Here is an 11,464-nt window from a genome sequence, read left to right as displayed (position 1 = left end):
GCGCGGGGGCGGGCGCCCGAGGACACCGGGCCCTCCCGGGGTGGGGCTGCCCGGCCCTGGGGGCTGGGGGTCCAGGGAGGCCAGGGGTGCGGATGCCCACCTGCAGAAAACCCTCTTGTCCATTTCTCTGGGTGCCAGTGAGCGCTCAGGTTGCGGCGCTGCCAGGCCATTCAGACGCTGCAAGTTTGGGTCCCGCAGGTGTATAAGGGCTGTTGCCCTGCTTCGCAGCCAAGGCCGCTCTCGACACGTCCCCTTCCCGCCGTCCTCGCAGGGAGACGTCCATGGCGGTCAAGGCCCGGCGGCCGCCGAGCCGCCCGCATGCCCGCGCGCGCCGGGCCTCGGAGGCGGCGGCGAGGACCCGGCCGGGCTGCGCCAGGAGGACGGCGCGCAGGGGCGCCCACCTGGCCAGGGACGCGCGGTCCCGCTGCGCTCCCCTCCGCGCCCGAAACACGGAGGCGAACACGCCGGCCGGAGAGCCGCCGCGGGCTGCAGCGCGCCCGCCCCTCCCCGCGGGGCCCTCCTTTCCATCCGGGCTCTACGGATTTCTTTCGGGCTCAACCATCCATTTTAAGTGGCTTTTTAAGAAGTACGTGTCATCCAGCCTTTGGGCACCGCTTCGAGGCGGGGGGATCCTGACGCCGGACCGGGAAAGCGCGCACAGGCCAGGCTCCCGCGTTCTCGTCCGCGCTCAGCGGGGGCAGCGCGGAGCCGCACGAGGCCGAGCGCCTGGGACGGGCCTGGACACACCCTCCGGCCGCGGGACCCCCTCCACCCAAGCGGGGTGTCCGCAGCCGGCTGTTCCTGCCAAAGAGGAGGGCCCCGGCCCAGAGCCTAGCAGCGGGCCCCGTGCCCGGCGAGGAGGACGCGGCTGAGCCTGCTGGAGGGGCCGGGCCCGCTGCCACCCTGACACCCACACGGCCCCGCACGGCCAGCGCTCGGGCAGGGCCGCGCCTCCCGCCAGGGTGAAGGGCCCGGGCAGCCTGTGCGAGGGCCCAGCCGCGGCTTTAGCGAGCAGAGCGGATGAGGAGAGGCGCGAGCCCCAGGGGCGGAGGCGTGGGTACCCAGAGTAGGTCTAGACTCTCACTTTATAACCTTCCGGGGGTTTCTAGACCCTTTCCTTGGGATTGTGCAGCGCGTGGCATCACCGACGGCGAAGCCCACTCTGACGGGCAGGAGGCGGCTCTGGCCCTTTTCCTCGGCGGGGTGGCCGGGCGCTGCCTGCATGTCCCCTGCTGCTCCTTGTTTCTGGGCAGGGTGGAGGGCAGACCAGGAGTGAGTTAGAGCCATCCCGCCATCCCCGTGTCCTCCCAGGATCTCTCCCGCACTGGTAGGGAGGGGAGCAGTTCCCTGAACGCCACCCCCCCCCCACCCCCGCCGGCAGCCCCTCTGGGGGGCCAGACTCCACGCCCCACCACCGTCTAGCATATGAAAGATAGTTTATTGAATCTATACTTTTCCATTGAAATCTTCAAATAAAAGCTCTGTAACAAACATCACAACTTGGTGTTAGCTGTCATATAAATAAAATATACACTAAGGGACGGTGGCAAGTGTCCCGTAGGTGACGCACCCACACGGAACAGCTTGGCAGAAGGTGACATAACCTGGGGAGCAGCAGGTGCAGGTGCTTGGCTGTCCCTGCAGGGCACCTAGGGAGGGGGTGTGCGGAACCGGATCTTCTTGGCTGTTTCCACGTCAGACTTGGCAACCAGAAACCGCATCTTCTTTCCCCCGTGTCGGATCAGATCCACGGCCCTGAAACCAGCGGCGGGGATGAGGATGGTGTAGAAGAACCCTCCCGGCGAGGATCCACTGCCGGTCCAGCGGGCAGAGCCTCCTGGAGGGGCAGGGGGAGGACAGGGGGTAACCCAACCCCCACCCCCAGCTGTTACCCCAAGCGGACGGAGTCAACAACCCTGAGCTCCCTGTGGGTGACAGAGCTTCAGGATCACGGAGCCTTGTGCTCGTGCTGCCTGTACCAGAGCCCACCCCACCCCCACAGTGCCTGAGCCCTGGTGGGGCTGGGGTGTCATCATAGGGCAAACGAGGGGAAGGGCGGGAGGTGGCCACAGGGAGCCAGGCTGGATGGCCGTGCCTCCACTTACTCATCTCTAAAATGGGGTAATGACAGGACCCGCTGGTGGGACCGGGAGGAGTAAGCCAGGCTTGTCCTGAGGGTGGACCTGGCCTGCCACAGGCTGGGGTGGGGGGTGGGGGTGGGAGGAGGGTGCGGGCACCTCAGATAGCTGACGCCCATCAGGCTGCTGCCGTTCACCTCCAGGATGCGGTCTCCCAACGACAGCCGCCCGTCGGCCGCCGCGGGGCTCCCTGGGAGCAGGGTCTGGATGTAGAGCCCTGGGGCGCCCAAGGGCGTGTGCTGGGGGAGAAGCGGAAGCCTCAGGGCTCTGAGGGCCCCTCACAGTCGAGAGTCCCCAGGGAAGGGCCACCTCCCCCGGCCTGGCCCAGGGGGGCTGTGTGGTCACTGGTGTGTCTGCAAGGACAGCAGTGGACACCATCACTGTCCCCGCAGGCCCAGGACAGGTGCCCCGAGGCCGGAGAGCGCAGGTGGAGGAGGCGGCAGGGCACGTGGTTGCTACTGGGCCCGTCCCTTCCCACAGATCCCAGGAGACGGCCGCGGGCCTCCCCGCCACCTGCCTGTGACCACACCAGCTGTGGGCCCGCCTCAGGTAAAGAGAGGAGCGGGGGCCTGCGGGGGGCAGGGCCGGCCTCTCACCATCCCGTCGATCAGGCCCATGCCCAGCCCTGAGGGGCCTCGCTCCAGCTCCACCACGAACATGTAGCAGAAGTCGTCTGTGCTGGAGCTGCGGCTGGACGGGGCCGGAGGGGGCTCGTCTGCCGGGGCCACACGGTCTCCTGGGTGGGCAGGCAACGTGCAGCGAGGTGAGGCAAGGGGCCGGCGGCGCAGGCCTCCGCCCAGACCCTGCCCCAGGGGCCTGCGCCTGCCCCGGAGTCCAGGCCCAGGGACATCCCGGCTCAGCTGCTCCAAAGGGACGTGTGCTCACAGAGGCCCAGCGAGCTGGCCCCCCGGGCAGAACGGGACCCCCGTCGGGGTGACGGGCGTCAGGCCGCCCTGCGCTGCCCCGGAACGCGGGCCCCTCTCCGCGGCCGGCTGCTTCCAGGAGGCTGAGGAGGGGGCCCTGCTGGGGCTCTCACACGCCGCCTCCTCCCCCTGCACCTCTCCGCCGTGACCCCACATCCGTCCCTCTGAGTGTCGGCCCCTGCCCCCAGGCCCCCCTCCAGAGATGCGGCTCTCAGCTCAGCCCTGCTGCTCCCCACCCTGAGGGTCCTGCACTCTCCCCACGAGGTCAGGCACGGTGCCCTCCCGGGGCCCCACCCAGCTCACTGAGAGGTGTCCTGCCTCAGGCCCAGCTCTGTCCCAGCGACCCCTGCCCTCGGGGCACTCTCCAGACGTGGCAGGAGCGCCGAGGACTCGCCAGGGCCAGTCACTGCTGCCCTCCAGCCCAGCCGGCCCCGGTGCGCACGCCCAGGGCTCCAGGCCCCGCTCTGCCCCGCCCCCACCCCCGCTGGCCTCACGTCGGCTCCACGTCACGGAGCGACCCTTCCTCTCCCCTGGGCCAAGTGGCCCTGAGTCTCCCGCTGCCCGGCCGCCCGGGCTGAGCTGCACTGTGCCGTCCCCGGCCGCCCTGGAGCCTCCTGTGTCCAGGGCAGCAGGCACCCGCAGGCCACACGGGCCATCTGGGCCAAACGCCACGCCAGGACCCCTGCGCGGGGGAAAGACCCGAGGGAGTCACCCAGGCACCGGCAGGGCTGGAAGTGGGGTGCCTGCGTGAGCCTGGCTCAGGGCTCACCTTCCGGAGCTGCACCCCGCAGGCCGCTCGGCCCACTCCGCCTGCCTTCCAGGCGCGCACTCCCGCAGGCGCTGCTGGCTTCTGGCCAGGTAGGGACGGCGGGCTCCAGGCCGAGCGGGGTGCCGGGGGGTGTGAGCAGGCACGAGGGGCTCACGCGGCCTGGCGGCCTTCCCGGGGGGCCCTGTGCCCGGGGATCCCCCTCGGAAGGAAGAGGGCGCTCCAGGCCGGGCTCACGGGCTCCCCTGCCGGGGTCCGTGGAAGCCGGGGGGCAGCTCCGGGCCTCGGGGTGGCCCTCAGGGCTGGCGTGGGGCAGGCTCTGGGGGGAGAGGGAGCAAGAACTCAGCGAGCGGCCCGGCGTGCTGGGGGGACAGGGGGGCCCCCCCAGCCTCCACCAGGCACCACGGACCCCCAGGGCCACGGGAGCCCCGCTCCTGCTTCCACCGCAGGTACCTGGAGGCACTCTGGCCGGGCGGCCCCGCCGCTGGGGCTGGGCTTGCTCCGCAGGCTCCACAGGAAGTGGCGGATGTAGAGAAGGTGCTGGTAGATGCTGTCGTCCAGGCAGTCCGCGTCCAGGTCCACCTGGAAGCCCTCGCTTGGCAAAACGATGGGCGGCGGGTTTTCATAGGACTCCAGCACCTCCTCTGTGGGGGGAGGGCGGCGTGACCCCCCGGCCAGGAAGAAGCTGCCCGGCCACCCCTGCCCGACACCACGGGGCCCGGGGGACACGCGAGGGCACCCCAGCCCAGCCCGCACGCTCACCCCTCCTGCGTCCCAGGGACCGCCCAGGACGAAGCCCAGGCTCCCTGTGCAGAACGTGTGCCCCACCCGCCCCCGCTGCGCCCCCAGCTCCCCCCCCCCCCCCCCCCCCGCCACTGCGCACCCACGCGGGGAGCCCAGCCCGCTCAGCCCGAACGTCTGCGCCCCGGGCCCACGTCTGCTCCTCCCGGGCGCCCGCGGCCACGCGGACTGCCCCCCGCACGTGCCACCCAGGGTGCGCGGGCCTCTGCACTAGGACACGTTCCAGACAGCGGGCAGACAGCAGCCCACACCGCGCCCCCCGCCCAGGCCTCGGACGGGACCCAGGGAATGGGGGCGGGACGCGGTCCAAGCCCCAGGTGACCGGGGCGGGAAGATGGCGCCTGAAGCCCTACTTCTGTCTGAATCCCTCCCCGTCCTTTACTTTCTGTTTGTGTTATAACGCCACTCATGAGAGACGTGCGTCTAATTTACAAAACACACACACGCGTACGTTTGTCCCCACACGTGACACACGCAGGGCAAGGTGCTCAGGACCGTTTCCCAACGGGCTGTGCCACGGCAGCCAGCGTGGAGACCCTGCCCTCTTCCTGGCGGCCGTGCACTGGGCGAGGCCCCAAGGGAGGCAGTGGGGGCCTCTGTCCCGACCTGGAGCGTGGGGGCAAAGCGGAGCCTCTTCCCTGGGCCACCTTCCTCCTCTGGTGTCCTGCCCTGTCCTGTCCCCCACCGGGGGACCTGGGGACCTGGGAGCCCACGGGCCACGGCCGAGTTCCAAGCTGCACCCCGAGGAGAGGCCTCACCTGACTTGAAGGCTGCGGGGCTGTCCTGGGCGCCCGGCTCCCAGGCGCTCATGGGGCCCACGGCCGAGGCCAGCTGGTACTCCGTCAGCAGGCGGTGCAGCTGCGCGGAGCTCAGGGCAGGGAACGCAGCCCGGAGGTTCGCCCAGCTCATCTGGTGACAAGGAGCTCCTGGTCAAAGGCCCCGGGGCCCCGGGGAGGGCCCGCCTGCCTTGGGGAGCTCGGGGGGCAGAAGCAGAGGCCCAGGGCTCCCCCCAGCACAGTCTACCCCGGGGCGTCCGCGGGGGACAGCGAGGTCGGTGAGGGGGGCAGCTCACCCCCTGCCTCGTGGGCGTCCAGGGTGAGAGCTGGGGAGGGGCTTCCCAGGAGAGGCCCGTGGGCCCTGCCCCCCTGAACAAGCCCCATCACACTGCCTGGAGGGGCCGAGAAGCAGGGGAAAGGCTACTGGGAAGTTAGGGGACATGAAATAAGACCCCTGCCTCGTCCCACGTGAAAGAAACCTGAGCAGGTCAGGGACCTGCACGAGGACACCACTGTAGCCGCAGGGCCCACCGAGGCTGCCCCGGCGCGCGGACAGGAAGGCCCTGGAAGGCCGGCCGCAGCCGCAGCAGGTGCGCTGGGGTCCCTACGCTGTCTTGCTTCCCGGAATCCCTTCCTTCTGTGCTGCGGGATGCTGGACGCCTGGCGAGGGACCGCGCCTCTGGCCACTGTCCCGCCGTCGGGTCGGCGTCAGCGAGGCAGCTCCTTCCCCTGCTCTTGAGAAGTCGGAAGCCATCCTGCCCGCTGAGCCGCAGGGACGCGCAGCCCGCCTCCTCCCCTGGACGCTCGGAGGCGTCCCTGCAGTCCTGAGAGCCGGGCCTCAGCGCGTCTGTCTCAGCCACTGTGCGCTCACCCACCCGCGGCGCCCTCGGCCTGGACGCCAGGCCAGGAACCACCTCACCCGTCTCCACTCCATGTGCTCTGCCCCCTGCGGCCTCCTGCTGCTCGGACGTGGGGCCTCACGGCCTGGCCCTTTAGTCTCCGTTCTCCCCTCCCGTTTCTCTCTTGCTTGATTTTACGGCCAACGTGGGCCGTGGTTACCCAGTGTCTACACCGACGGGACAACGTCCCCAGCTGCACGGGGAGGGGGAGGGCGGGGCCCAGGAGCGGCCTCTGCCCGTCGCCCCCACCCCAAGCACACACCAGCGCAGGACCGCCTCGCCCGCCGGGAGGGGGTTTCGAGCCCGTCCTGGAGCCCCCGCTTCGCCACCCGGGGCTGGTGCCGGCGGCGCCCCGAGGCGCTGCGTCATCACGCAGCCGGAGCGCGCCTCCTCTCCCACCGCGTGGGCTCTGCTCCCTGGGTGGCTTCCCGGACTTTATCTTCCAGCCCTGCTGTGGAGCCTTTCGTCTCTTCTGCCGTCGTTTTAACGTCCATGAATTCTTTTTGTTCTCTTCTTATGGCATCCTGTTACTATGTTATGGACACTGTATCTTCTCTTATCCTTTTGAGACTATAAATGGTTTCTTAGATAAGTGTCTCCCGGAACAGTCTGTCTGAGGGTGGCAAGCTGTGGCCTGGGGCCCGCCCGCCTCCCTCCCGCTCCCGCTCCCGCCTGCCGTGGGGCCCCGCATCAGCATCCTCCGTCCTGCCCTGGGCTGCCGCTGACCGCCAGCCCTGCCACGCGGGCCGCCCGCTGCTTGGAGGGCACGGCCCCGGGCCCGGCGGGCGAGGGTGCGGGGGCTGCAGCACACAGTGGGCGCTTGGCTGCCAGGACACCCTCGCCTTCAGGCTGAGAGCCCGAGCCCCGGCCTGGAGACCCTCTGTCTTAAATGCCCTAGAAACAGACGCCACTCTTCTGCCGGAGGAGAAACCCAGCTGTGCAGGGAGGGGCGCGGCTGAGCCGCTGGTGCTGCTGCCTGCGCCTTTGCTGTGCATTCTGTATCGAAGCACAACCACCACGGAAAACCACGCAAAGCCGGAGCGCCCGGCTCGGTAACTGTTCACCGGGGCGCTTGCCTGCGTATCCGGTCCAGGGTGAGCGCAGCACACACGGCAGCGTCTGCCCGGTACCCCAACTCTGAGCTCCACGCACTGGCTCACTGCGGCCGCGGCTGCGGACACCGGCACTGCTGTGCGGGGCTTCCTGACTGCGCTCCCGTCGGCTGGGACCTCACCTGGAGGCAGGCCGGGCAGCCGGTCCCCCAGGCATTTCAAACACGGAGCAGCAACCCAGTGGCGGGAAGCAGAGTCCATAGGGATGCCCTGCAAACACCCTTGCCATAGCCCGGGCAGGTTCTGTGTCGCCGCCAGGCAGCAAAGGGCCTGGTTGGCGGGGTCCCACAGAGTACCTGTGACGACCGTGTCACACAGCAGGTGACGGAGGCAGGTGAGCTGGTGTCTGTTTCCTGCTGCTGTTGTAACAAATGACCACGGACGTGGCAGTGAGAACAACACAAGTGCACAGTCTCACAGTTCTGGGGGTCGGACATCCAGCACAGGTCACACTGGGCTAGAATCAAGGGTTGCGAGGCTGTGTTCCTTCTGGTGGCTCCAGGGCAGGATCTGTTTCCTGTGGTTGTAGGACTGAGGTTCCGTTCCTGTGCTGGCCTCCGGCCGAGGGCTGTTCCTGACGCCTGGAGGCCGCTGCACCCCTTGTCCCATGGCCCCTTGCTCCAGCTTTAGAGCCAACCCTCTGCTTCCTTCTTTCCTGTCTCTCTACCCACTCTTCTGCCCTTTTTTTTTTTCTTCTACTGAAGTATAGTTGATTCACAATGTCTGTCAGTTACTGGTATACAGTAAAGTGATTATATATATATGTATATACATATATATGATTATATACACATATGATTCTTTTTCAGATTCTTTTCCATTATGGTTTATTACAGGATATTGAATATAGTTCCCCTGTGCTCTACAGTAAAACCTTGTTGTTTACCTTTTTTATATATATTAGTTTGTATCTGTTAATCCCAAATTCCTAATTTATCTCTTCCCCCCTTTCCCCTCTGGTAACAAGTCTGTTTTCTATGCCTGTGAGTTGGCTTGTTTTGTAAATAAGTTTGTTTTAGATTCCACATACAAGTGATATCATACAATATCTGTCTTCACTTAGTATGATCATCTCCAGGTCCATCCATGTCACTGCAAATGGCATTATTTCATTCTTTTTAATGGCTGAGTAACATTCCATTGTATGTATGTACCACATCTTCTTTATCCATTCATTTGTCAATGGACATTCAGGTTATTCCCATGTCTTGGCTATTGTAAACAGTGCTGCTGTGAACACTGGGGTGCATGTATCTTTTTGAATTAGAGTTTTCTCCAGATATATGCCCAGGAGTGGGATTGCTGGGTCATATGGCAACTCTATCTTTAGTTTCCTGAGGAACCTCCATACTGCTCTCCACAGGGGCTGCACCAGCTTACATCCCCACCCACAGAGGAGGCGGGGTCCCTCTTCTCCACACCCTCCCCAGCGTGTGTTGATTGTAGGCTTTTTGATGGTGGCCATTCTGACCGGTGTGAGCTGGTGCCTCACTGAGGTCTCAACTTGCGTTTCTCCAGTAATTAGCAATACTGAGCATTTTCCCATGTGCCTTTTGGCCATCTCTATGTCTTCTTTGGAGAAATGTCTATTTAGGTTTTATGCCCATTTTCTAATTGGGATGTTTGGTTTTTGATATTGAACTATGAGTTGTTTGTAGATATTGGAAATTAAACCCTTGTTGATCACATCATTTGCAAATATTTTCCCAGTTTCAAGGGCTCATGTGCTTAGACAGGGCCACCAGGTGCCCAGGGTGGCCTCCCCAGATCCCAGAGCCCCTGTGCCACACATGCAGGTCAGGGAGTGGCCACAGACACCCTGGGGCCGTTATCCTGCCCACAGCCGGGAAAGCTGTGGACGAAGCGGCGACAAGCTCTCTGAGCCCCTCCTGGTCTGCAAGGTGCTGACCCCAGGGCGCCCCCCCAGGGCGCCCCCCCAACCTCACCGCACGCGCCGGCCCCCACCCTCTGCGCCCCTCTCACCTGGATGAGCTGGGCCCTGGGCGTGGCCAGCAGGTGGAGCGTGCAGGAGAGCTTCCGGAAGAAGCGCTCTCCAGCCTCCCCGAAGCCGGCGCTCCTCGTCCACTCCAGCAGCTGCTGCAGGCGGGCACAAGCCTGGACGCCCCTGGGCCAGTGGAAGCAACTCAGAGAGGGGCCTGGGGACGAAGGGAGGCAGGGAGGCTGACACCTGGCGGCCCTCGCAGGGCAGGCACGCTGCCCGCCCACCCGCCCTGAGGGGGCCAGGCCCTGCTGGGCCCCGGCCCTGTTCCTCCCCACCCCCCAGGCCTCTGGACAGACAGGAGACCTTCCATCCGTTTCCAATGCAGCCACCTGCCTCCAGACCCCTCTCTGGGTGTGAGCGGGTGGCTCTGGAGGCGGGAGGTGAAGGGGGCAGGGAGAGGCGGTGACAGCCACGAGCCCCCGAGTGCAGAGGGCCGTGGTCCAGGCTCCGCACGGTGCCGTGTGCCGGCCCCACTCTCCCTGCCCCCGCCCCAGCACGGCCTCAGCTGCAGGTACCTGGCGCCCTGCACCCTGGGCAGGGAGACGGAGGAGATCTGGGTGGCAGAGAGGCAGGGTCAAAGGTCACGCACCTCCCTGAGCCTGTTCCCTCCTGTCTCACGGGGGCCCTGGGCCACGTGGGGATAAAATGAACCAGGAAAGGCGGGAGGGGCCTGTGCAGACGCTCATAGGCAGACCCGACTCCACAGGGACAGGCTCTGCGACACGTCCTCCCCTCCCCGCGAGCACCTGCCCGGACCCCACTGGACAGGACAGCTGGGCCTGCGGCCTCCAGCGAGGACACGCTCGGCACCCTGCGGGGCGTCTGCCCCAGGCCTCACCCTTGTCCAGGAGCTGGTTGAGAAGCAGAGTGCCGGAGAAGAAGAGGAGGTAGGCCAGCACCTGGGCGGCGATCTCGGGGTGCACCTGCAGCTGCCCCAGGAGGTCCAGGGTGGCCTGGTAGACGCACACCACGCGGTGCAGCTCCTCGGGCAGCTGGGGGACCGGGCACCAGCTCTCCCGGCGCTCCGACTGGAAAGGGGGGCACTCCAGCAGAGCTGGGAGGCACACGTACAGGGACTGGGGGTGAGAGGAAGACACCGGCTGCCGCGGGCAGGGGCCCTGGGGCCTGACCCGTCCGGCTCCCGCCCTGGCCGGACCACACAAATCGGCAGCCTGCACGTGAGTACCCGGCTCCCCAGCGAGAGCCGCGGGGGCTCAGCAAAGCTCCCGGTGACGGCGCAGAGGACACGGGCTGCAGGGTCCCCGGCCAAGGGGCCGGACAACACCTGGAGAGTCCTGAGAGGCGGGGGCTCTGCCCTCTTCTTGCTTTGTCGGAAGGGTTTTACTGGACGGAGGCTGGCGGGTGAGCCGCCTAACAGCACCCCGCGACCCTCAACCTGCTCAGCCAAGGGCACGGCAGAACCCCGCGGCCCCGAGGAAACCAGGGCTCAGGGAGGCGGGGGCTCACCTGCCAGCCGGACCCCTGCTCTGACCCCTGCTCGGCCCAGAGTCCTGAGACGCGGCCGCGAGGCCGCCCACCCCTGCGTGAGGGGCGGCGCGGGCAGGGGCGCCGTGGGCCACCGCAGCCGGGCACCCCCGCACCCCCGGCCCGCCGTCCACGTCGTCTCCCCAGAGCTGCTGCCCCACATCGGAGGGAGTGAGGGGAGAGGGTCCCGAGGCCGGGGTCCCGGTGGGCAGAGGCGCCGGGCCGGCGCTCAGGTCCCCCAGGGACGCGCGCACGCGGAGACTGCACCTTGGACACGTAGTACACGCACTGCTGGAAGGCGTGCAGGACGACCTCCTCCAGCGCCGCCATGGCCTCCTCGCCGGCCGTGAGGGTGCAGGAGAACAGCGACTCCTTCGAGCCTGCGGGAGACGCGGCACCGTCGCTGCAGGGCTGGGGGGTGGGGGATCGGGCAGGAACCTTCCGGAACCACAGAAACGTCAAACCCCCGCTGGATGCCTCCTGAGTGCTCCGCCCAGCGCCCTCCTCTTGGGTTTGGAAAACGTGATACACCAAAGCCACAGCGCAGCCCACGACCTGCCCC

The 11,464-nt window shown here is 66.8% G+C and overlaps 1 protein-coding gene across 1 annotated transcript in view; it reads right to left on the bottom strand.

The window, feature by feature from the left end:
• The window catches only part of LOC130860541 (ras-associating and dilute domain-containing protein-like), a 38,596-nt gene that overhangs the window by 13,621 nt on the left and 13,511 nt on the right, over positions 1 to 11,464 (bottom strand). The window contains exons 5-13 of the mRNA XM_057748877.1: positions 11,170 to 11,282; positions 10,256 to 10,493; positions 9,399 to 9,571; positions 5,387 to 5,537; positions 4,281 to 4,471; positions 3,831 to 4,146; positions 2,735 to 2,874; positions 2,238 to 2,377; positions 101 to 1,755 (exon numbers count right to left, since the gene is read on the bottom strand). Coding sequence (XP_057604860.1) covers positions 1,650 to 1,755; positions 2,238 to 2,377; positions 2,735 to 2,874; positions 3,831 to 4,146; positions 4,281 to 4,471; positions 5,387 to 5,537; positions 9,399 to 9,571; positions 10,256 to 10,493; positions 11,170 to 11,282 — 1,568 coding nt within the window. The 3' untranslated portion in view covers positions 101 to 1,649. The remainder of the gene's footprint in view (positions 1 to 100; positions 1,756 to 2,237; positions 2,378 to 2,734; positions 2,875 to 3,830; positions 4,147 to 4,280; positions 4,472 to 5,386; positions 5,538 to 9,398; positions 9,572 to 10,255; positions 10,494 to 11,169; positions 11,283 to 11,464) is intronic.

This window comes from Hippopotamus amphibius, chromosome 9, assembly GCF_030028045.1.
Source record: "Hippopotamus amphibius kiboko isolate mHipAmp2 chromosome 9, mHipAmp2.hap2, whole genome shotgun sequence".
Lineage (NCBI taxonomy): Eukaryota > Metazoa > Chordata > Mammalia > Artiodactyla > Hippopotamidae > Hippopotamus > Hippopotamus amphibius.
This window is presented reverse-complemented; position numbering and strand designations above follow the sequence as displayed.